The sequence below is a fragment of the Schistocerca cancellata genome, chromosome 10, assembly GCF_023864275.1.
Source record: "Schistocerca cancellata isolate TAMUIC-IGC-003103 chromosome 10, iqSchCanc2.1, whole genome shotgun sequence".
Classification (NCBI taxonomy): Eukaryota; Metazoa; Arthropoda; class Insecta; order Orthoptera; family Acrididae; genus Schistocerca; species Schistocerca cancellata.
This window is the reverse complement of record NC_064635.1, coordinates 73,854,918-73,878,099: the sequence shown is the minus strand read 5'-3', so window position 1 is coordinate 73,878,099 and position 23,182 is coordinate 73,854,918. Positions and strand designations below refer to the sequence as shown.

Below are 23,182 nucleotides of genomic sequence, written 5' to 3'. Positions count from 1 at the left end.
AGGTAAAGTTGCGTCTCGTCGCTGGTTTACTTTCCAAACGACTAGAATCTCTGTGGTTTTCCTTCCAGATTTCGTGATAGAATTTCTTTGTGGAGGGCGTTCAAAGCATCTCGCAACAGTTCATACCTTAGTTCGTGTAATTTTGCCATGGCTACGGCACATGTGTGCGGGCCCGCATTGATGGAAGGTACCTTTCTTCCTTGCTAAACCTGGCCTTTTTTCGCGTATCTTTTGTTGCAATTGGTCCATGAGGTTAGCATAGTATTCTCCAGTAATTGTTTGCCGAGTGGCGAGATAATCTGCAAACACAATCCCCGTCGTCGTGAAAGGCTTTTACCGTCGACTAGGGATTTCATGTAGGTGGGATGTTCAGAACTGAAAAAGAGATATAACTCTTATGGTGCTTTATTGCCATTGCTTGCAGTTTTCACGTCTAAACGGGCTTTTTCAAACAAAGAAAAACTCCCTCCTTAAGCCTCTTATGTCACAAATGCCAAGAACAGTTTTCCTAGATGATGATAAGCATCTACAACAAATCGATGATGACTGTAGCAAACTCCCTATCGTAAAAATAGACGAAAATATTAAGAACTGTTCAGAAGCGCGTGTATTTGGGGAGAATGTACTTAACATAACTTTATTTGGCGACAGAGTTCCAGCCCTACCAGAGTTTGCGCTCTCACCTTTAACCCGTCCACTTTCAAGTGCTGACTGCGAAAGAGTTTTTAGTACGATAAACCTTATAATAGCGAAAAATAGGAATAGGCTCGTTACTTTCACAGTGAATGGATGTTTGCTTGCAAGCCAGTGTGTGGGTAGGAGCAGCCCATACAAAAATTTTGTTTCCATTAAAAATATGCTCAGTAGCATGAAGAAAACCCAGTTATAATCGTGGTCATCCACTTCCATTTCTTCTGTTTCTTATCCTCCAGAGAAGGAAGATGATGATAATGACGATGCTTTCCACCTTGAAGTCTTATTCCAAAGTAAGCAAATAACGATTTTTTTAAATTTTTTAACCATATTTAATTTTTAAAAATTGTTTCCTAGGCTAAAATTCGCTGAGTGCTTACATTATGAAATACTGGATGATTGTAGAATGGGTTATTTGCGCTCCATATTAAAGGAGAAAAGCGTTTCTGACGCATCTAATTATTTCTGACGTCTTATCTCCATTGCTGTACTGCGATAATATGTTGCAGGTACATTCAGTGATATATATAGATAGTGTCTGAAAAGCATTAGTAGTGAAGAAGTAAAAAAATTAAATCGTCATTGCAGATGTTGAAGTTTGACCGCATGAATAGCGAAAATGTAGCAAGCGATAAAGTTTTTTTCCTCCATCATTTTGCCGGCCGGTTTGGCCGAGCGGTTCTAGGCGCTACAGTCTGGAACCGCGCGACCGCTACGGTTGCAAGTTCGAATCCTGCCTCGGGCATGGATGTGTGCGATGTCCTTGGTTTAGTTAGTTTTAAGTAGTTCCAAGTTCTAGGGTACTGATGACCTCAGAAGTTAAGTCCCATAGTGTTCAGAGCCATCTGAACAATTTTTTCTTTAGCTTCTTTAGCTGCTGATTCCTGTTTGCTTACGAGAACATGAGGACACCAGACACAAGACAACACGCTGAGTGTAAGTTACTTTTATTTCAGGGCAGATCCCACTTTGCATTCTCATGTGGAAACAGTTCGTAGACTGAATTATCAGGTATTGTGCTAAGCGCGCAGTATAATTAACAGTGAGCCGGCCGCTGTGGCCGAGCGATTCTAGGCGCTTCAGTCCGGAACCGCGCTACTGCTACGATCGCAGGTTCGAGTCCTGCCTCGGGCATGGCTGTGTGTGATGTCCTTAGGTTAGTTAGGATTAAGCAGTTCTAAGTTCTAGGGGACTGATGACCTCAGATGTTAAGTCCCTTAGTGCTCAGAGCCATTTGAACCATTTTTTTAATTAACAGTGGACAGTACTCCATCGTCAGGCCACGAGTGGCCCACCGGAACCATACGACCGCCGTGTCATCCTCAAATGAGGATGCGGATAGGAGGGGCGTGGGGTCAGGACACAGCTCTCACGGCCGTTATGATGGTACTGTTCGGTCGAGTAGCTCCTCAATTGGCATCACGAGTCTGAGTGCACCCCGAAAAATGGCAACAGCGCATGGCGACCTGGATGGTCACCCATCCAAGTGCGGACCACGCTCGACAGCGCTTAACTTCGGTGATCTCACGGGAACAGGTGTATAAGCAACAGTGGATAGAGTAGGTAATTTTTCTTCTGAGTAGAGCAGTATTTCATTTTTGTGGACGTTTCGATTGAAAAATTGCGCTTTATGTCATTCAATTTTCATAATGTACGAGGGTTGTTTTTTAAGTAAGGGCCGTTTTTATTTTTTAAAAAAGATACAAATACTTTTGTAAAAAACCTGCTCCGACAGCCAAGATTTCACGGCCGCTTTCACTTCATCGTTGTCATTGAAGCGCTGCCCGCCAAGATGGTGTTTCAGGTACCGGAAAAGGTGAAAATCGCTAGGAGCAAGGTCGGGGCTGTATGGTGCATGGTCCAAAACTTCCCAGCCAAAAGAATCAATCAAATCCCGAGTCTTTTGAGAGGTGTGAGGCCTAGCGTTACCGTGCAGGAGCAAAACTCCTTTTGTCAGCATGCCGCGCCTTTTGTTTGGAATTGCTCTGCGGAGCTTCTTTAGAGTTGCACAGTAGGCATGAGTTGATTGTCGTTCCTCGTGGCATAAAGTCCACTAGCAAAACACCTCGCCGGTCCCAGAACACAGTTGCCATAATCTTGCGCTTTGACAGCGTCTGTTTGGCTTTGACCTTGACGGGTGAGGTCGTGTGTCACCATTCCATCGATTGTCGCTTACTTTCGGGAGTGATATGGGATGCCCATGTTTCATCTGCAGTAACAATTTGACTCAACATGTCATCCCCTTCTTCCCCGTAACGAATCAAAAAGTCCAATGAAGTGGCAAATCTCTTCCCTTTGTGGTCCTCTGTGAGGAGTCTGGGTACCCACCGAGAACACAGTTTCTTAAAGTTTAGGTTTTCAGACACAATTTTGTACAAAACCGATCTTGAAACTTGTGGAAATTCCAAAGAAAGAGTGGAAATTGTGAATCTTCTGTCCTCACGAATCTTTGTTTCGACTGCAGCCACCAAATCATCAGTGATCACATACGGCCGGCCTGAGCGTTCTTCGTCATGGACGTTTTGACGGCCATTTTTAAACTCTCTAACCTATTGACGCACTTTACTTTCACTCATTGCATTCAAGCCATAAACTTCTGTTAACTGACGATGAATTTCTGCAGCTGATAGGCTTCTCGCGGTCAGAAAACGTATCACTGACCGTATCTCACACGCGGCGGGCGATTCAATAATCGTAAACATTATAAAGTAGCACAGCGATGCGTACACGTCAGCTACAGAGCTGAAACTTGCATCAGTGTGAACGGGAAGGATGCCGGCAAGTGGCGCGGTGGCTTGTTGCGGCGTCCACGCGAACTACGGGACTATACGCGCGAACGACCCTTACTTAAAAAACAACCCTCGTACTTCAGTATTGGGAGTCATTTCAATAGTTTTCACTGAGTACACTATTACTTTTGTCATTTAATTAGATTAGTTTTCATTACTTCAAATTCTGTATCTCAATCAGTTTAAAGTCTTGTTTCATGACTCTGTTCACTTACGCAACACAGGGCGCAATTCCTTATGAAACTTAACACTTCCGACTGTTAAATGCATCGTCTTCGTCAGAAGCACATGACTGCCACAAGCAAACGGATGGACAGACGTGATGTAGGCCAAGGAGATCCTGCTGCAGAACCGCTTCTGCGATGGCTTTATACAGCCCATAGACTACTTCTGACTGAGCGGTAATTACACAAAGCTGTCGCACAGGCGCCAGCCTCTACTTTGGTGGGACCATCTCTCCCGGCGTAGCATAAACATTCCACCGCTCCGGTCGTAGCGTAAACATTGCAACGAATATTTCTGCCTATTCTGTGCACCGGAAGTTCTTGCTTCCATGCACCACTAAGATTATATTCGCTTTCACAGTTGGACATCTTCTCGCACATTCTCATTTCTGTAGCCTCTTTAATTACTGAATCCCAGTACGTAGGATCCTGTGACATTTTTATTTTATCAAAAGGTATTTTGTGTTTTTTGTGCGTCTGCGCTCAACAGCTGCATATTACTTCACTTCTCGATTTTTAATACGCTGTTCATGTCCTGCACAGCAATCTGAAATGGTGCTGAGCGATATAGCTACTTCCGTATTCTCAAGATATGTTATAAATACCACGGATTCTTGGGCGGAGACTGTCCTTACAGAGAACAGCGTGTCCTTTATCTTTCTAGGACTTCGAAAAATAAGAGAAATTTGTTAACATCGAGTACAGATTTGTGTCAGGAAGTCGTTTCTGAAAGTATTTGTATGGAGTGTAGCCATGAATGGAAGTGAAACATGGATGATAAACAGTTTGGACCAGAAGGGAATAGAAGCTCTCGAAATGTGGTGCTACAGAAGAATCCTGAAGATTAGATGGGTAAACCACATAACTATTGAGGAGGTATTGGACAGAACTGGGGAGAAAAGAAATCTGTGGAACAACTTGACTAGAAGAGGGGATCAGTTGATAGGACATGTTCTGAGGCATCAAGGGATCACCAATTTAGTATTAGAGGGCAGCGTGGAAGGTAAAAATCGTAGAGGGAGACCAAGAGATGAATACACTAAACAGATTCAGAAGGATATAGGTTGCGGTAGGTACTGGGAGATGAAGAAGCTTGCAGAGGATAGAGTAGCATGGAGAGCTGCATCAAACCAGTCTCTGGACTGAAGACCACGACAACAACAACCTCATCTTCCCAAGACTCTGTCTATTTTGCCGGATGTCGCGCCGCAGAAAGGAAGAAATACAATCAGTTGCTCATCACGTTAAAAGTTCAGCGTTTTCACGTTTCCTTTTCTTGGAGAACGCTGACTTCATATCACGTAAACTATAGCCATTCTTTGGGATCATGTACTTCAGGGGCTCAGCTTTCGTTTGCTGGGTACTAACTTGATGACTCCAGGATACATGAGCTAGAGAGCCGGCCGGGGTGGCCGAGCGGTTCTAGGCGCTACAGTCTGGAACCGAGCGACCGCTACGGTCGCACCTTCGAATCCTGCCTTGGGCATGGATGTGTGTGATGTCCTGAGGTTAGTTAGGTTTAAGTAGTTCTAAGTTCCAGGGGACTGATGACCTCAGAAGTTCAGTCCCATTAGTGCTCAGAGCCATTTGAACCATTTTTTTGAGCCAGAGACTGGTTGGGGCTAACATGCCCCTATCACCGAAGGTTCTGGCCATGCTTCAGCGACCACTGTATGGAACGGCGGTGGTACACTGTAAGTCACTGGGAAGAGGGATCTTGATTTGATTGCCTGTATCGCGAGGATGGTGAAAACCTCTATTAAAAAACTCTCATTCACAATGTGTGCTGCACACTGATAAGATGCATGGCTGTTGATGTGGGGCAGTCATTACAGGGCAACCTCTGGGGAACCTGCCACACATCAGTTGTATGAGGCTTACCTAGGCATGCAGGGCTCTGTCATCGTCCATCTGAACAGGCCTTGGAAGCCCAACGGCACCGACCGGCCGACCTGCGTGACATACACTCCTGGAAATTGAAATAAGAACACCGTGAATTCATTGTCCCAGGAAGGGGAAACTTTATTGACACATTCCTGGGGTCAGATACATCACATGATCACACTGACAGAACCACAGGCACATAGACACAGGCAACAGAGCATGCACAATGTCGGCACTAGTACAGTGTATATCCACCTTTCGCAGCAATGCAGGCTGCTATTCTCCCATGGAGACGATCGTAGAGATGCTGGATGTAGTCCTGTGGAACGGCTTGCCATGCCATTTCCACCTGGCACCTCAGTTGGACCAGCGTTCGTGCTGGACGTGCAGACCGCGTGAGACGACGCTTCATCCAGTCCCAAACATGCTCAATGGGGGACAGATCCGGAGATCTTGCTGGCCAGGGTAGTTGACTTACACCTTCTAGAGCACGTTGGGTGGCACGGGATACATGCGGACGTGCATTGTCCTGTTGGAACAGCAAGTTCCCTTGCCGGTCTAGGAATGGTAGAACGATGGGTTCGATGACGGTTTGGATGTACCGTGCACTATTCAGTGTCCCCTCGACGATCACCAGTGGTGTATGGCCAGTGTAGGAGATCGCTCCCCACACCATGATGCCGGGTGTTGGCCCTGTGTGCCTCGGTCGTATGCAGTCCTGATTGTGGCGCTCACCTGCACGGCGCCAAACACGCATACGACCATCATTGGCACCAAGGCAGAAGCGACTCTCATCGCTGAAGAAGACACGTCTCCATTCGTCCCTCCATTCACGCCTGTCGCGACACCACTGGAGGCGGGCTGCACGATGTTGGGGCGTGAGCGGAAGACGGCCTAACGGTGTGCGGGACCGTAGCCCAGCTTCATGGAGACGGTTGCGAATGGTCCTCGCCGATACCCCAGGAGCAACAGTGTCCCTAATTTGCTGGGAAGTGGCGGTGCGGTCCCCTACGGCACTGCGTAGGATCCTACGGTCTTGGCGTGCATCCGTGCGTCGCTGCGGTCCGGTCCCAGGTCGACGGGCACGTGCACCTTCCGCCGACCACTGGCGACAACACCGATGTACTGTGGAGACCTCACGCCCCACGTGTTGAGCAATTCGGCGGTACGTCCACCCGGCCTCCCGCATGCCCACTATACGCCCTCGCTCAAAGTCCGTCAACTGCACATACGGTTTACGTCCACGCTGTCGCGGCATGCTACCAGTGTTAAAGACTGCGATGGAGCTCCGTATGCCACGGCAAACTGGCTGACACTGACGGCGGCGGTGCACAAATGCTGCGCAGCTAGCGCCATTCGACGGCCAACACCGCGGTTCCTGGTTTGTCCGCTGTGCCGTGCGTGTGATCATTGCTTGTACAGCCCTCTCGCAGTGTCCGGAGCAAGTATGGTGGGTCTGACACACCGGTGTCAATGTGTTCTTTTTTCCATTTCCAGGAGTGTATTTGGGAGAAACAAACTTTTGTTGATGTGGTTATATGATGCGGAGTGTTACAGCTGCCGCATCTGAATGCATAATGTTCAGTTAGTAGCAACCCATTAAAAGGTGTTCTGTCCTTCACTTACAAATTAATATAATAGAAAGCTTATTCTAGATAGCCTGAGGCATAGGAGAAATGTTATACACATTGGCAGAGGGCAGTACACGTTGAGCAAATGTTGTATTAGTTGACTTGTACAGTAGTTTCTGTTCTTACAGCCAAATACGTCTTTCTTATCATTCTCTCTGTCGTGTCCTGACATAGGTAGGAGAGGGAAAAAGGGGTTGCGGGTCTGTCTGCGCTCCCGAGCTGTACAGAGCAGAAGGCAGAAGGACAATTCACAGTGAAGGCATTTGACTGTTTTCTTCTATCTGAGCCAACATTGGTATAGGCATTTGCAAGAAATGCAGGTGGTGAGACTCGGTAGAGAACTCGTTGTGGAGACTCTTGGACAAAGGGGGTTTTGAAATAGTTGTTTATTCCAGACAGGTCTAACTAATACACTGGAGGCTAGTTCTAGGGTTAGCACGAATAACACTGTTACAACAGAAGCCAGTGCAGAAGTCCCAGGAGTGGAGCTAACCACAGGAGCAAACACTAGCAGCATCTCCAAAGAACCGATTTTGATGTTAATTAGTCGTTAATTTTACTTCTGCTTCTCATAACTTCTTTGAAATTTTTTTTACTCTCAGTCCATATTCTGTGCTCGTCTGACTGTTTCGTTCAACCCATCCTGTAGTTCTGCCTTGTATTGTATTGTATGTTAACCAGGGGACTAGAAACGACGGAGAGGCTCCATTCCCACCACAGCCGCAGTGGTCCAAAACCTGGTCTACAGCCCCACGACGACTACCGCAGTCCACTTCACCCCTCCGCCACCCTACACCGAACCACACTTTCAGGGTTATTGTGCGGTTCGGCCCCTGGTGGACCCCTCCCCCCACCCTCCCCCGCCACACACACACTCACAGGGAACGTCTCACACCAGACGAGTGTAACCCCTACGTTTACGTGGTGTACGCCTACGTGGAGAACTTGTTTGCGCAGCAATCGCCGACACAGTGTAGCTGAGTCAGAATAAGGGGAACCAGCTCGTATTCGCCGAGGCAGATGGAAAACCGCCTAAAAACCATCCACATACTGGCCGGCTCACCCGACCTCGACACAAATCCACTGGGCGGATTCGTGCCGGGGACTAGGCGTTCCTTCCCAATCCAGAAAGCCATGCGTTAGACCACACGACTAACCGGGTGGGCTAGTTCTGCCTTGCTTTCACTCAGGACATCAAAGCCATGTTATCAAGGGTACCATTTGACAATGAATTTTAGTGCCGCTCCTGAACCATTCCCGATGGTATAAATCTAATTTTCTCAGTATTTCAAACATCTCGCACCATTTTACATTGTCGAGCGATTTTCCTAGATCGAGAAATCCTATAAACGTTCTTTGATTTATCTTGAGTTTTGCTTCCGTTATTAACCGCAACGTCGGAACTATCTCTCTGGTGCCTTTAACGTTGCTGAGACCAATAAAGGAACATGTGAACGTGAATTGTGATGGCCGACACTTCTGCCAGTGACTTTTAGCAATTCTATCTCGTTTATTCGTAAGTCTTAGAATGCTCCGTGAAGCTTTAACATATTGGACCCTTATACGTTTTAAATCAGAATCCATTCCTTCCGTGACGTCAGCAGACAGCCCCCCTCCCTACCTCCCCCCCCCCCTCCCCCTTGTAGAGTCCCACAGAATACTGTTTCCATCCATCCGCTCACTCCTGTACGTCTAGCGCTCCCCAAGGAACGTCTCACACCAGACGAGTGTAACCCCTATGTTTGTGTGGTACAGTAAAGGTACTGTTTGCGTACGCGGAGAACTTGTTTGCACAGCAATGGCCGACGTAGTGTAGTTGAGGCGGAATAACGGGAATCAGCCCGCATTCGCCGAGGCAGATGGAAAACCACCTAAAAACCATCGACAGACTGGCCGGCTAACCGGACCTCGTCTCAAGTCCTCCGGGCGGATTCGTGCCGGGGACCAGGCGCTCCTTCCCAATCCGGAAAGCCGTGCGTTAGACCACACGGCTAACTGGGCGGGCAGGAAGAGGTTAATACATGCAGTCGCATTGTAGTGTCCAGTTGCGTGAAAGAGGTAGCTAAGAAATCCCGCCACGTGTAAGCCAAGTGCTGTGATCCGATTCCTACTCGTGGCAGGGGTAACACGTACTGAATTTCTCTCGCGAATCAAAACAGTTTACAGCGAAGGTGCTGACGACGAGAACGAGGGGGTTTAAGCGGTATGGGGAATTTGTTCGCGACGAACAGAGACGTAGAAGATTTTGACTGCTGATTTGTGGGTGCAAAACATAGAGGAAACTGTTTGTGTAGACCGCCGATTGACAGTGGATGAAATTTCTGCCACGTTTCCTCAGCTCTTAAGAACTCTCTTTGCGAGACACCCACAGAAACGCTGGGATACCGGAAACTGTGCGCGAGGTGAATCCCAGACAGAGCAGCAAAGAAAAATCCGATCAACAGCGCTAGCGATTTTCTTAAGCGACTTTAATTGGAAGGTGAGGATTTTTTGAACTCTACTGTGAGTGGAGATGAAACGTGGGTGGCTCATCACGCGCCTGAGACAAAACCGCAGTCGTCGCTGTGACGTCACACCGATAACCAATCTGCTAAAAAATTGAAAATCACGATTTCGGACAAAAAATCATAGCCTCAATGTTTTGTGACCGAAAACGCATCATTTTGATGGTATTTCCGCCACGGGGGGAGATCATCAATGGACATGATATTGAGAGACCCATAAAGGACAAATGGGGCATTCAAAACAAAAGGAGGGGGACACTGACGAGAGGAGTGCGTTTGTTGCACGACAACAAACGTCCTCCCTCAGCCTTTGTCATCAAGGAGCTCTTGGACTCACTTGGTTCGGGTGTTCCGATCCACCCTCCATATTCCCCTGATCTGGCGCCTTCAGATTATTATTTTTTCACTTCCCTGAAGTCACACGTGAGTGGAATTACATTTTCAAGTGACAAGCAGGTGCAGAAAGCGGTTCTGAAGTGGGGGAAGGAGCTGGAGGGAGATGTCTTAGATGAGAGCCTAAAGAAGTATCTGCCCTGGCTCACCACAGACACTAAACAGAATATTGATTATGTGGAAAAATGGTCAACAAATGTTTCAACAGGTACACTTTTTCTAATAAAATATAAAAATTTAGCACGCTTACTCTCTGAGCATGTTCCTTAATTTCCCTTAACATGTTAATATGCGGGTGGTTCGAAAAGTTCTCAGAATCACCGTGAGAGGTCAGGGCATGTGCAACGAGTTGTTCACGTGATATTCATTGGACTGTTGCCTGTAAACACGTGCCTAATCAGTGCTCTTGGAGGAGAGCTCTGCCGGTGACGTGGCTCTCTTGTTGTTCCCACATAGTGATTTGTGAAGATGGAAAACATCGAGATTCGAGCAGTGATTAAGTACTTCGTAAAGGAAGGTATGAAAGCAAAGGACATTCATGCCGATTTCCAGAATACACTGGGGGGCTCTGCTCCTTCATATTCAACTGTTGCCAAGTGGACAAATGAATTTAAGTCTGGTCCGGAAAGCTTAGATGATGATCCGCGCAGCGGTCGGCCAAGATGTGTCACTACTCCAGAGATCGTTGCGAAAGTGCACAAAATGGTCATGGAGAATCGCCGATTGAAAATGGGTGAAATTGCTCACGCTTGCCAGATGTCATCTGAAAGGGTGTATCACATTTTAACTGAAGAATTAGAAACGAAAAAAATTATCTGCAAGATAAGTGTCGCCACTCTTGACGTTGGATCAAAAACGCACGAGAATGGACGTATCGGAGCAATGTTTGGCCCGGTTTAGGAGAAAGAAAAAAGATTTTTTGCTCCGGTTTGTGACCATAGATGAAACTTGGGTGCACTTCTGTACCCCAGACACAAAACAACAGTCAGAGCAGCGGAAACATGCTGATTCTCTGCCAGCAAAGAAAGCAAAGACAATTCCTCAGCGAGCAAGGTTACGGCATCAGTGCTCGGGGATGCGAAGGGGATTACTGGAGAATACTATGCTAACCTCATGGAGAAATTGCAACAATAAGGCCAGGTTTAACAAGGAAGAGAGTCATCTTTCAACAAGACAATGCGCGCCCGCACACGTGTGCCGTCGTCATGACAAAATTACACGAACTAAGCGCTATGGCGGGACGAAGCCTCTCCATCGTTTCTAGGTCCCCAGGTCAATACACAATACACAGGGCATGACCTGGTGCCACACCCGCCTTAGTCACCTGATTTGGCTCTATCATACTTCCATCTGTTCCCAAAACTGAAAATATTTCGTGGTGGACGACGATTCACTTCAAACAACTGATAACAGGAGTTGACAACTATTTTGAGGCCTGGAGGAAACTCATTTTCGAGATGGGATCAAGCCGCTGGAATATTGTTGGACCAATTGCATTAATCTACAAGGACACTACACTGAAAAATAAAAAAGTTTCAGTGACGTAAGTACTTTTTTTTCTATTTCGTTCCGAGAACTTTACAGACCACCCTCGTATTTCCATCCTTCATCGATGCACTCATCAAGATCTGCGTGTTGATTTCTCCATTGCAAGTGGTTGCTCCGGCCATCTCGCTCATGTTTCATGTCCTGGAATGCCGCCATGAGCTCAGATGCAGAATTTGGTTCAAAAATGGTTCAAATGGCTCTGAGCACTATGGGACTTAACATCTATGGTCATCAGTCCCCTAAAACTTAGAACTACTTAAACCTAACTAACCTAAGGACAGCACACAACTCCCAGCCATCACGAGGCAGAGAAAATCCCTGACCCCGCCGGGAATCGAACCCGGGAACCCGGGCGTGGGAAGCGAGAACGCTACCGCACGACCACGAGATGCGGGCAGAATTTGGTAAAGCTCTGCTCCCTACGTCTGGTTTTTACTTCCAGGCTCGTTACATCGAACGCTACTGGTTTCTTCCTCTGCAGAATTATCTCAGTATGACAATCGCAGCCATTGTCTTTATCTTAAAAGGCCAAAGTCTTAAAAAGCCAGGTCTGAGGTGGGATTGTTGATTGCGCTTCTGCGAAATGTCTTCCCGGAATCAGTCTCCAGGTGCTCCATTTTTCTGACTTTCTCACGCAGTTGTCGATGCTATCGCAGGATTATCTGCAGCTGCAGAGATAAATGATGAAGCGGTTATTCCCCGTCTGTGACGTCAGGATATTTATCGAGAACTTGATACCGGCAGCATTAACAAAAGAACAGTCTTCTGCGTTACATATCACAAACAGTATGCATAATTGTCTACTAATTTTCATTTTTGTTTTTAGAGATATTCTATCGCAGCCATTGTCTTTATCTTAAAAGGCCAAAATCTTAAAAAGCCAGGTCTGAGGTGGGATTGTTGATTGCGCTTCTGCGAAATGTCTTCCCGGAATCAGTCTCCAGGTGCTCCATTTTTCTGACTTTCTCACGCAGTTGTCGATGCTATCGCAGGATTATCTGCAGCTGCAGAGATAATGATGAAGCGGTTATTCCCCGTCTGTGACGTCAGGATATTTATCGAGAACTTGATACCGGCAGCATTAACAAAAGAACAGTCTTCTGCGTTACATATCACAAGCAGTATGCATAATTGTCTACTAATTTTCATTTTTGTTTTTAGAGACATTCTATCTTTACAGTCATTCATTGTTGACTCCCTGGATCCTAATTAGCCGCGTGCCAATGCTGTGGAAGTTTAAAAATTCCCCGCAGATATCTGTTTAAATAACTCGGAATTCCAACTGAGCAGTCTGTTACGCCGATCAGGACAAACATCAACAGCTATCTCACAAACAGCAGAATTCATAATCATGACAAGAGCCAGACTAAACTTAGATGCACCAACACTAAACAAACAAGAAAGACAAAAAAGCATTTTTATAGTGGAATAAAATTTTTGTACATGAAATTTCCTAAGGAGATTAAAAGGACAGCTAAAATTCAGAAATTTAAAAATTCCCTTAAATCATATCTCTTAAGTGATTCATACCACAAAGTGTACGATTGATTGGGTAATATATGACAGTGAATGGTTAAAAATTAACACTATTTAATAGTTAATTTTTGTGCATAGTTGCATTGGCATCCGACTACGTCTTCTAGGTGCTTCGCTATATTTGTTAACCAATGCGTGGCTCAACTAATATGTAACGTAAATATCTAAAGGAAAATGCTGCAAAATTATGGATGTATTTATATACACACTTAATTAGTTTCTTATTTACGGCATCTGAAGACAATTTATTGATTTATCCTGGCAAAATTAGAAGTATCATACGTTCCACATAATTTATTTTGTGTTGATAACGATACGCATGTTGGAAGAAGACTTACAATTAATATGGAATAGCTACAACACTTAGAATTAACTATAAGGCAAATAGTAGAAAATCCTAGCAGCTGCAGTAGAAAAACAGCAGAGTTTTCACTAGTTCCTAAAAAAGTAGAACAAGAATGATAAGAGTACGAATAGGTTATACCTTTGCGGCGTGGCGGCGGAATTCTAAAATTGTTAGAATGAAGTGTAATTTAAATTCGTTTTGGTGAATGGGAAGCCTCCCCCAGGAAATATCCATTCCAAAGCACAAAAAATAAATTTTAAATCAATATTCCGTTAATTTTAAAACGTTAGTAATTTAGAGACTAATACAGATTTAATATCTACTGTGAATGTTGCATGCAGTTTAACCTACACGCACTCGTACTTCTTTGGGTATAAATGATATGATACATCTGAGACAACTATTTAAGGCATCACGTACACTGAAAGATGTCGCCGGCTGTTGCCAATCGACCATAATACCCGTTACTATTAATTAAAGCAACAACTGACACACGAGAAAACAAGTCGTGTTAATCGGACGTGTGTGATCTGAATTTACTAGCGTTAAAGGTGTAAGCCTCCTACATAATGAATGTTATAATGGGCTGTTCAACACCAAAGAAGTAAGGGGAATACGGGAGTGTGCTTGCACGAGATGAGAAAAAAATCGAGAAAATAATTATTCTCTCCAAAAACAATAGATGAAGACATTTTAAATACAATGAAACTTTTCGTAAACAAGTTCAGATCTCGTGTAAACAGAAAAGTACCTGCTGTGTCAAACTACAATTATTATACACTGAAGCGATAAAAAAATCGTAAAGGCATGCGTGTTCGAATGCAGACATAGACAAACAAGTAGAATACGGCTCTCCGGTCAGCAACGCCTATATAAGACGAGAAGTGTCTGGCGCAGTTGCGTTTCGCTGGGCCCGTCAACACAGACATTGGACTGTTGATGACTGGAAACATATTGCCAGCTCTGAGGAGTCTCTTTTAAAACTGTATCAAGGAGGTGGACGTATACAGTTATGGAGACAACCTTATGAATCCATGGACCCTGAAGGTCAGGAGGGGACTGTTCAAGCTGGTGAACGCTCTGTAATGGTGTGGGGCGTGTGCAGTTGGAATGATATGAGACCCCTGATGTGTCTAGATACGACTCTGACAGGTGACACGTACGCAAGCATCCTCCCTGATCACCTGCATCCATTCATGACCAATGTGCATTCCGACGGACTTGAGCAATTCCAGCAGGACAATGCGACACCCCACACGTCCAGAATTGCTACAGAGTGGCACCAGGAACACTCTTCTGAGTTTAACCACATGACGGACATGAACATTATTGAGCGTATCTGGGATGCCTTACAACGTGCTGTTGAGAAGAGATCTCCACTCACTCGTACTCTTACGGAATTATAGACAGCCCTGCAGGATTCATGATTTCAATTCCCTCCAGCACTACTTCAGACATCAGTCAAGTCCATGCAGCACATCTGTGTGCTCGTGGGGGCCCTATACGATATTAGGCAGGTGTACCAGTTTCTTTGGCCCTTCAGTGTATTATCAGCGACCTTGTGAATGATTCACGATTTTCAGATTCATCTCTGTCGTACTTGGTGTTGCTGATTGTCAAGTGACATGGCTAGAAATCTATGAAGATGCTTGTTTATAGTCCCTTATTTAGCTCATAAATCGCCAGTAATTGGTGTGGGCTTTAAGTATTGTAAATTGCATTATATATTACAGGGGAATGAGGCAGAATTTGAATATGCTCGTAGCGGATGTAACTTATTTTGGGCTGGCAACAATGACAGAAACCGATGGCAACAATTGACGTGAGAAAAGAGTTGTGAGGAGGAGAGACAGACGAAGGTCACAGAACACAAGTAGGGAAGGGATGAGGGGAAGAAACAGGCGTGTCTGATTGACATATGGAAAGAGAGAGGAGCAAAAAAATGGTTCAAATGGCTCTGAGCACTATGGGACCCAACTGCTGTGGTCATCAGTCCCCTAGAACTTAGAACTACTTAAACCTAACTAACCTAAGGACATTACATACACCCATGCCCGAGGCAAGATTCGAACCTGCGACCGTAGCAACAGCGCGGCTCCGGACTGGAGCGCCTAGAACCGCACGGCCACCGCTGCCGGCGAGAAAGGAGCATAATTGGTGAAAGATCCAAGCATGTAATTTACTGTGTGAAAGAGAGAAAGTGGCCCTCTGCGTTAATTTTTTAGCGAAAAAGTTATGAGGCTGAGAAATGTAAGTGCTTCGGCATTTTCTTAAATACAGCAAAGCATTGTTTTATGTATGGGCACAGCTAGGATAGTATGTAAGTGACGTCTTCTGTTCAGGTTACGAGCAGGTGACAAGCAGTTGATATGTTATGCGAGATGTGCACTGAGATGTTTGTAAGCAGACCAAGCGCAAGGTATCCTGCGAAATTAACTGAGCCTAGAAGCAGTGGTATGGTCAAACAGCTGAATGTTACAGATATACGTGGGTCACTGCAAAGGAAATGCACACTATTTTTGTAAAAATACAGTTTTCATTCTGCATGTGTGAAACTTTTACAGTGTGTAGATACATCCTTCCGTGGTGAGAGGTAATACCTGTCGTATTCTCAGCACCCTCTCAAGACAGTGGATCTCGGAATATTGAATTCCCTAACGATTGAAACTTCCTGACAGATTAAAACTGTGTGCCAGACCGAGACTCGAACTCGGGACCTTTGCCTTCTGTGGGCAAGTGCTCTACCACTGAGCTACCCAAGCACGACTCACGCCCCTTCTCACAGCTTTACTTCTGCCAGTATCTCGTCTCCTACCTTCTAAACTTTACAGAAACTCTCCTGCGAAACGTCTTTCAGGAGTGCTAGTTGTGCAAGTTTCGCAGGAGAGCTTCTACACAGTTTGGAAGACAGGAGACGAGATACTAGAAGAAGTAAAGCTGTGAGGAGGGGGCGTGGGTCGTGCTTGGGTAGCTCAGTGGTAGAGCACTTGCCCGCGAAAGGCAAAGGTCCCCAGTTCGAGTCTCGGTCCGGCACACAGTTTTTAGCTGCCAGGAAGTTTCAGTAAGTAAATTGTTTATTACCTCAAAAAATAGGTTAACTGTTGATACATTTACATCTACATCTACATCTATACTCCGCGAGCCACCTTACGGTGTGTGGCGGAGGGTACTTATTGTACCACTATCTGATCCCCCCTTCCCTGTTCCATTCACGAATTGTGCGTGGGAAGAACGACTGCTTGTAAGTCTCCGTATTTGCTCTAATTTCTCGGATCTTTTCGTTGTGATCATTACGCGAGATATATGTGGGCGGTAGTAATATGTTGCCCATCTCTTCCCGGAATGTGCTCTCTCGTAATTTCGATAATAAACCTCTCCGTATTGCGTAACGCCTTTCTTGAAGTGTCCGCCACTGGAGCTTGTTCAGCATCTCCGTAACGCTCTCGCGCTGACTAAATGTCCCCATGACGAATCGCGCTGCTTTTCGCTGGATCATGTCTATCTCTTCTATTAATCCAACCTGGTAAGGGTCCCATACTGATGAGCAATACTCAAGAATCGGACGAACAAGCGTTTTGTAAGCTACTTCTTTCGTCGATGAGTCACATTTTCTTAGAATTCTTCCTATGAATCTCAACCTGGCGCCTGCTTTTCCCACTATTTGTTTTATGTGATCATTCCACTTCAGATCGCTCCGGATAGTAACTCCTAAGTATTTTACGGTCGTTACCGCTTCCAATGATTTACCACCTATGGCATAATCGTACTGGAATGGATTTCTGCCCCTATGTATGCGCATTATATTACATTTATCTACGTTTAGGGAAAGCTGCCAGCTGTCGCACCATGCATTAATCCTCTGCAGGTCTTCCTGGAGTACGTACGAGTCTTCTGATGTTGCTACTTTCTTGTAGACAACCGTGTCATCTGCAAATAGCCTCACGGAGCTACCGATGTTGTCAACTAAGTCATTTATGTATATTGTAAACAATAAAGGTCCTATCACGCTTCCTTGCGGTACTCCCGAAATTACCTCTACATCTGCAGATTTTGAACCGTTAAGAATGACATGTTGTGTTCTTTCTTCTAGGAAATCCTGAATCCAATCACAAACCTGGTCCGATATTCCGTAAGCTCGTATTTTTTTCACTAAACGTAAGTGCGGAACCGTATCAAATGCCTTCCTGAAGTCCAGGAATACGGCATCAATCTGCTCGCCAGTGTCTACGGCACTGTGAATTTCTTGGGCAAATAGGGCGAGCTGAGTTTCACATGATCTCTGTTTGCGGAATCCATGTTGGTTATGATGAAGGAGATTTGTATTATCTAAGAACGTCATAATACGAGAACACAAAACATGTTCCATTATTCTACAACAGATTGACGTAAGCGAAATAGGCCTATAATTATTCGCATCTGATTTATGACCCTTCTTGAAAATGGGAACGACCTACGCTTTCTTCCAGTCGCTAGGTACTTTACGTTCTTCCGGCGATCTACGATAAATTGCTGATAGAAAGGGGACAAGTTCTTTAGCATAATCACTGTAGAATCTTAAGGGTATCTCGTCTGGTCCGGATGCTTTTCCGCTACTAAGTGATAGCAGTTGTTTTTCAATTCCGATATCGTTTATTTCAATATTTTCCATTTTGGCGTCCGTGCGACGGCTGAAGTCAGGGACCGTGTTACGATTTTCCGCAGTGAAACAGTTTATCTTAATATGACAGGAGACTGTCAAAGCCTTAATGGAAAAGGTTTTGGGATTGCCAACAATACCATGACTGTACTAAAGGCTTCACCTGAAGCTAATCGACGACCACGAATGTCCTTCTTCAGAGCTCCAAAATTATGGAAATCGCATGGGTAGAGATCGGGACTGTATGGAGGATGTGGAAGGGATTCCCAGAGAAACAACGTAGTCGATAAAGTTTTGGCAACAAGTGGGCAGCCATTATCCTGCATCAGAATGATCCCGTCCGTCAGTATTGCTGGACATTTAGACTCGATTGCGCATTTTATTTTTTACCAAATATCGACTTTTCGCTGGGCATTAATTGTGGCGTCGTGTTCCAAAACTTCAATAAGCAGCAGGTTGTCGGCCGTGAGTCATGCTCGGATAGCCAAATGGTAAGGCGACCGACCTCTATGAGCAGAAAATCCGGGTTCGAATGCCGATCCGGTATATATTTTTCATTGTCGTCATTCCATTCTACAGTTGATGGTTGTCCATATTCAAAATTGATTCAAATGGCTCTGAGCACTATGGGACATAACATCTTCGTCAGCCCCCCCCCCCCCCAAAAAAAACTTAGAACTACTTAAACCTAACTTACCTAAGGGCATCACACACATCCATGCCCAAGGCAGGATGTCCATATTCATTCCGAATACATTAAGTGTGTTTCATAAGATCTGTAGTCGCCGCAGTGCCTTGTACCGTAATTCAGAGTAACACAGACACTGCAGTATCGGATATACGGACGAACATGAAGCAGTCAGTCAGGGAACGATGCGAGTGTCAACTGATGATCCTGTTCAGCGAGTGAATCAAGTGGTTCAAGAAAACTGTCTACGAAGAGCACTTCAAAACAAGCGAAGAGGAATGTTGCCCTTCTTCATGATAGTGCTCGGTCGCACACTGAAGCTTCGGAAAAGGTGCTCCTGCAGAGTTACACATGGGAAGTTTTTCATCATCCACAGACCTGAACTGGATTCCCCTGACTTTCATCTCTTTGCTCACATGAACCGCTGGCTATGAAGACAGAATTTTGGCACAGACAACGGGTTACAGACCAGTGTGCAGAACTGGCGGAAGGTAGAGGCGGCTGCCTTATATTATAAGGGTACCGGAACATTGGTACATGCTTTCACATATATCTAAAGTTGGAGCGGCGACAATGTGGGGAAGTCACTGTAGGATTTAGCTAAATGTTATAAAAAGTTCGTTCTTGATGTTCACCGTTGTTTTCATTTCGTAACCGATCCGACCTTCTGAACAGCACGATGCAAGGCAACCCAGATATGCTCAATAGTGTTCATGTTTGGGTAGTTTGGTGGCCAGCGGAAGTGATTAAACTCAGAAGAGAGTCACCAGCTTCGACATAGTCGCATATATGGACAGTGATCCAATACTGTCAAATGTTTTTCATTCCAGTCTTTGATCACAATATCAGTCCGGTTTTAGTCAGTCAGTCAGATCTGAGGACAGTCATTACTGACTGAAACCGGTCATCGTCAAAAGAATTGATATTGTGATCAAAGACTGAAATAAAAAACATTTGTCAGAAGAGTATTCCTGGACCCACTTTGTAGGAATTCTAGCCGTGTGGGGTGTCGCACTGTCCTAATACAATTGCCCAAGTCTTTCGGAATGCACGATGAACATGAATGTATGCAGGTGATCAGACAGGATGCTTACGTAGGTGTCCCCTGTCACAGCCATATCTAGATGTGTCAGGGGTCCCATATCACTCCAACTGCACACGCCCCATACTATTTCAGAGCCTCCTCCAGCTTGTACAGTCCCCTGCTGACATGCAGAGTCCATGGATTTATGAAGTTGTCTTCATACCCGTACGTGTCCATCCCAGCAACATGTCTCCAGTCATCAACAGTCCAATGTCACTGTTGACGGGCTCAGATGAGGCGTAAAACTTTGTGTCATGCAGTCAGCAAGGGTACACGAGTGGGCCTTCGGCTCCGAAAGCCCATATCGATGATGTTTCGTTGAATGGTTCGCACGCTGACACTTGTTGGTGGCCCAGCGTTGAGATCTGCAGCCATTTGCCGAAAGGTTGCACTTCTGTCACGTAGGACGATTCTCTTCAGTCGTCGTTGGTCCCCTTCTTGCAGGATCTTTTCCCGTCCGCAGCAATGCTGGAGATTTGAAACTTTACCGGATTCACGATGAAAAATGAAAATGATCGTAGGGCATTGTTGGTCGGGAGGCCCCAGGCGGGAGAGTTCGGCCGCCGTATTGCAAGTCCTTTTTAGGTGACGCCACATCGGCGACTTGCGAGTCAATGACGATGAAAATGATGATGAAGGGCACACAACATCCAGTCCCCCGCCGGGAATCCAACCTGGACCCCCTGCGTGGTAACGTTAACGCTACCGGATTCCCGATATTCACAATACACTCGTGAAAATTATCGTACGGGGAAAATCCCCACTTCATCGCTACCTCGGAAATGCTGTGTCCTGTCGCCCGTGCGCCGACTATGACACCACGTTCAAACTCACTTAAATCTTGGTACCCTGCCATTGTAGCAGCAGTAACCAAACTGCGCCAGATACTTGTTGTCTTATATAGGTGTTGCCGACCGCAACGTCGTATTCTAAAAAAATGGTTCAAATGGGTCTGAGCACTATGGGACTTAACAGCTGAGGACATCGGTCCCCTAGAACTAAGAACTACTTAAACCTAAGGACATCACACACATCCATGCCCAAAGCAGGATTCGAACCTGCGACCGTAGCGGTTGCGCGGTTGCAGACTGAACCGCCTAGAACCGCTCGGCCACAGCGCGCTGTATTGTGCCTGTTTATATATCTCTGTATTTGAATACGCATGCCTATATCAGTTTCTTTTCTATAAACATTACACACATGGTGAGTATAGGAACTTTAAAATGAGCTACAGATGGTGATTGTGTTGGTGAATCTGATAACTAATAATGCACTGTATCAGACTGGGGAGAGAATGATTGTAGAGGAGACTAACGGTTGACCACAGCTGGCAGGCTCATAATTAAGCTAACTAGATGATTCCCTTGAAGAACTGTTTCGAAATAGCCTTAAGATTGAAGACAACAGCATGTCGTTTCACCGCATAAACAGTCCCATTCCGAACCTACTTCCGATTGGGCTACATCACTAGTTGAGGTAAATGTGTGAGAATAAAGCGAGCTGACGAGTGACGGAGGAGATAAAAAAATTTAAAAAGACCTGTGTTATGTCTAAAATAGTGCATTGTATTCAGAGAAGAAGAGAAACACAATTGTTAAGGCTTCGTGCCCACTTGACAAAATGCCCGTTGTCTTGTATCTCAGGTTCTTCGACCAACGTCAGTTCGCCTGATGATTCTTCTGACGCTTTACCAGCGCGAGTCGCTGGCATTGACAACGTTTCCCCCTCCATTTCTGATGGTGCACTGTCCGATCCACGCCGGCTACGGTGGCCGAGCGGTTCTAGGCGCTTCAGTTCGGAACCGCGCTACCGCTACGGTTGCAGGTTCGAATCCTGCTTCGGGCATGGATGTGTGTGATGCCCTTAGGTTAGTTAGGTTTAAGTAGTTCTAAGTTCTAGGGGACAGATGACCTCAGATCTTAAGTCCCATAGTGCTCAGAGCCATTTTTTGCTTGCATCTGAAAGAGAGCCGAAGCGTTAGTCTGCAGGAAGGTTGTTGTGGTCCTCAAGGCACGCACTGAAGTAATTTAGTCGGCTTGTAGCCTCACACACGATCACAGTGACACAACTTACCGACTGCGCATCTTGAGCTGATTCGGCGTTCCCCATTCTGGATGCGACCGTTCTCGTCTACTGCTGATGCGAGACGTTCACAGCTGATGTCTACCTGCGATCGCCTACGTACGAGGAAAATGACGAACGTTATCGGCTGACAGCTGATAAGACAATAGGTACCGCCGCGTATCTCTGGAATCTTTTTCTACTCTGTTTGCGTAACATGTCTTTGGATCTGAGCAGCTGCTGTCTGTGAATTCTGAGAGCAACTAGAATCCGTTCGATCGCCATAATGCGAAGTAGGGACATTACGAATGACGACCACACGACACTTGTGTAATGTCCTACAGTATTTATCAAGTAACTAACAGGCTTTGGTTCAAATGGCTCTGAGCACTATGTGACTTAACATCTGACATCAGTCCCCTAGAACTTAGAACTACTTAAATATAACTAACCTAAGGACATCACACACATCCATGCCCGAGGCAGGATTCGAACCTGCGACCGTAGTGGTCGGGCGGTTCTCGACTGAGGCGCCTAGAACCGCTCGGCCACCACGGTCGGCTAAGAGGCTTTGAACGATACAAATATAAATACGTGTCACTGCGTATTTTCTGAGAAGAACGATTTTAAACGAGGATCATCCAAAGAAACTCTCAATTGGCTGTCGAAGATGAGAGTTATTAATTTTCGTTACAAGTCTGCAATGAGAAGAACTGTACCGATAAAAATGTTATGTAAAATCCATTTAACTTAGATCAAATACAAGCTCTTTATTTATGGGTACCTTATTAAGCCCGTATTGTTTTGTGAAAATTACTGTGACAGTTCCTACTTTCATGTAATGAGATAATCGTGCTGTAGGTTTGCCAAAAAACGCTATTTCCCTTCTGGTTTTTTTTTATTCCTCTTTTTATTTCCCCAAATTCTAATTGTAATTTAACGTTGATTGTATGGATGTTCGTGACTGTAAAGAACTATGTTCACAGAATCTTTTAAATTTTGACTACCTATGGGTTTGGTTTTATAGTTATGACTCCACTGTGGGTCCATGATGTAACCTATATTTCCGTAGACCTGACATTTTGTACGCCTGTTTTATAGAATACTCAACAATGGAATACTCGACAAAGAAGTGTTGTTGTTGTTGTTGTGGTCTTCAGTCCTG

At 45.4% G+C, this 23,182-nt stretch overlaps 1 protein-coding gene across 1 annotated transcript in view; it reads right to left on the bottom strand.

The window, feature by feature from the left end:
• The window catches only part of LOC126106638 (speckle-type POZ protein-like), a 59,696-nt gene extending 37,592 nt beyond the window's left edge, over positions 1 to 22,104 (bottom strand). Inside the window, exon 1 of the mRNA XM_049912993.1 lies at positions 22,030 to 22,104. Coding sequence (XP_049768950.1) covers positions 22,030 to 22,065 — 36 coding nt within the window. The 5' untranslated portion in view covers positions 22,066 to 22,104. The remainder of the gene's footprint in view (positions 1 to 22,029) is intronic.
• Between the last annotated feature and the right edge of the window lie 1,078 nt (positions 22,105 to 23,182).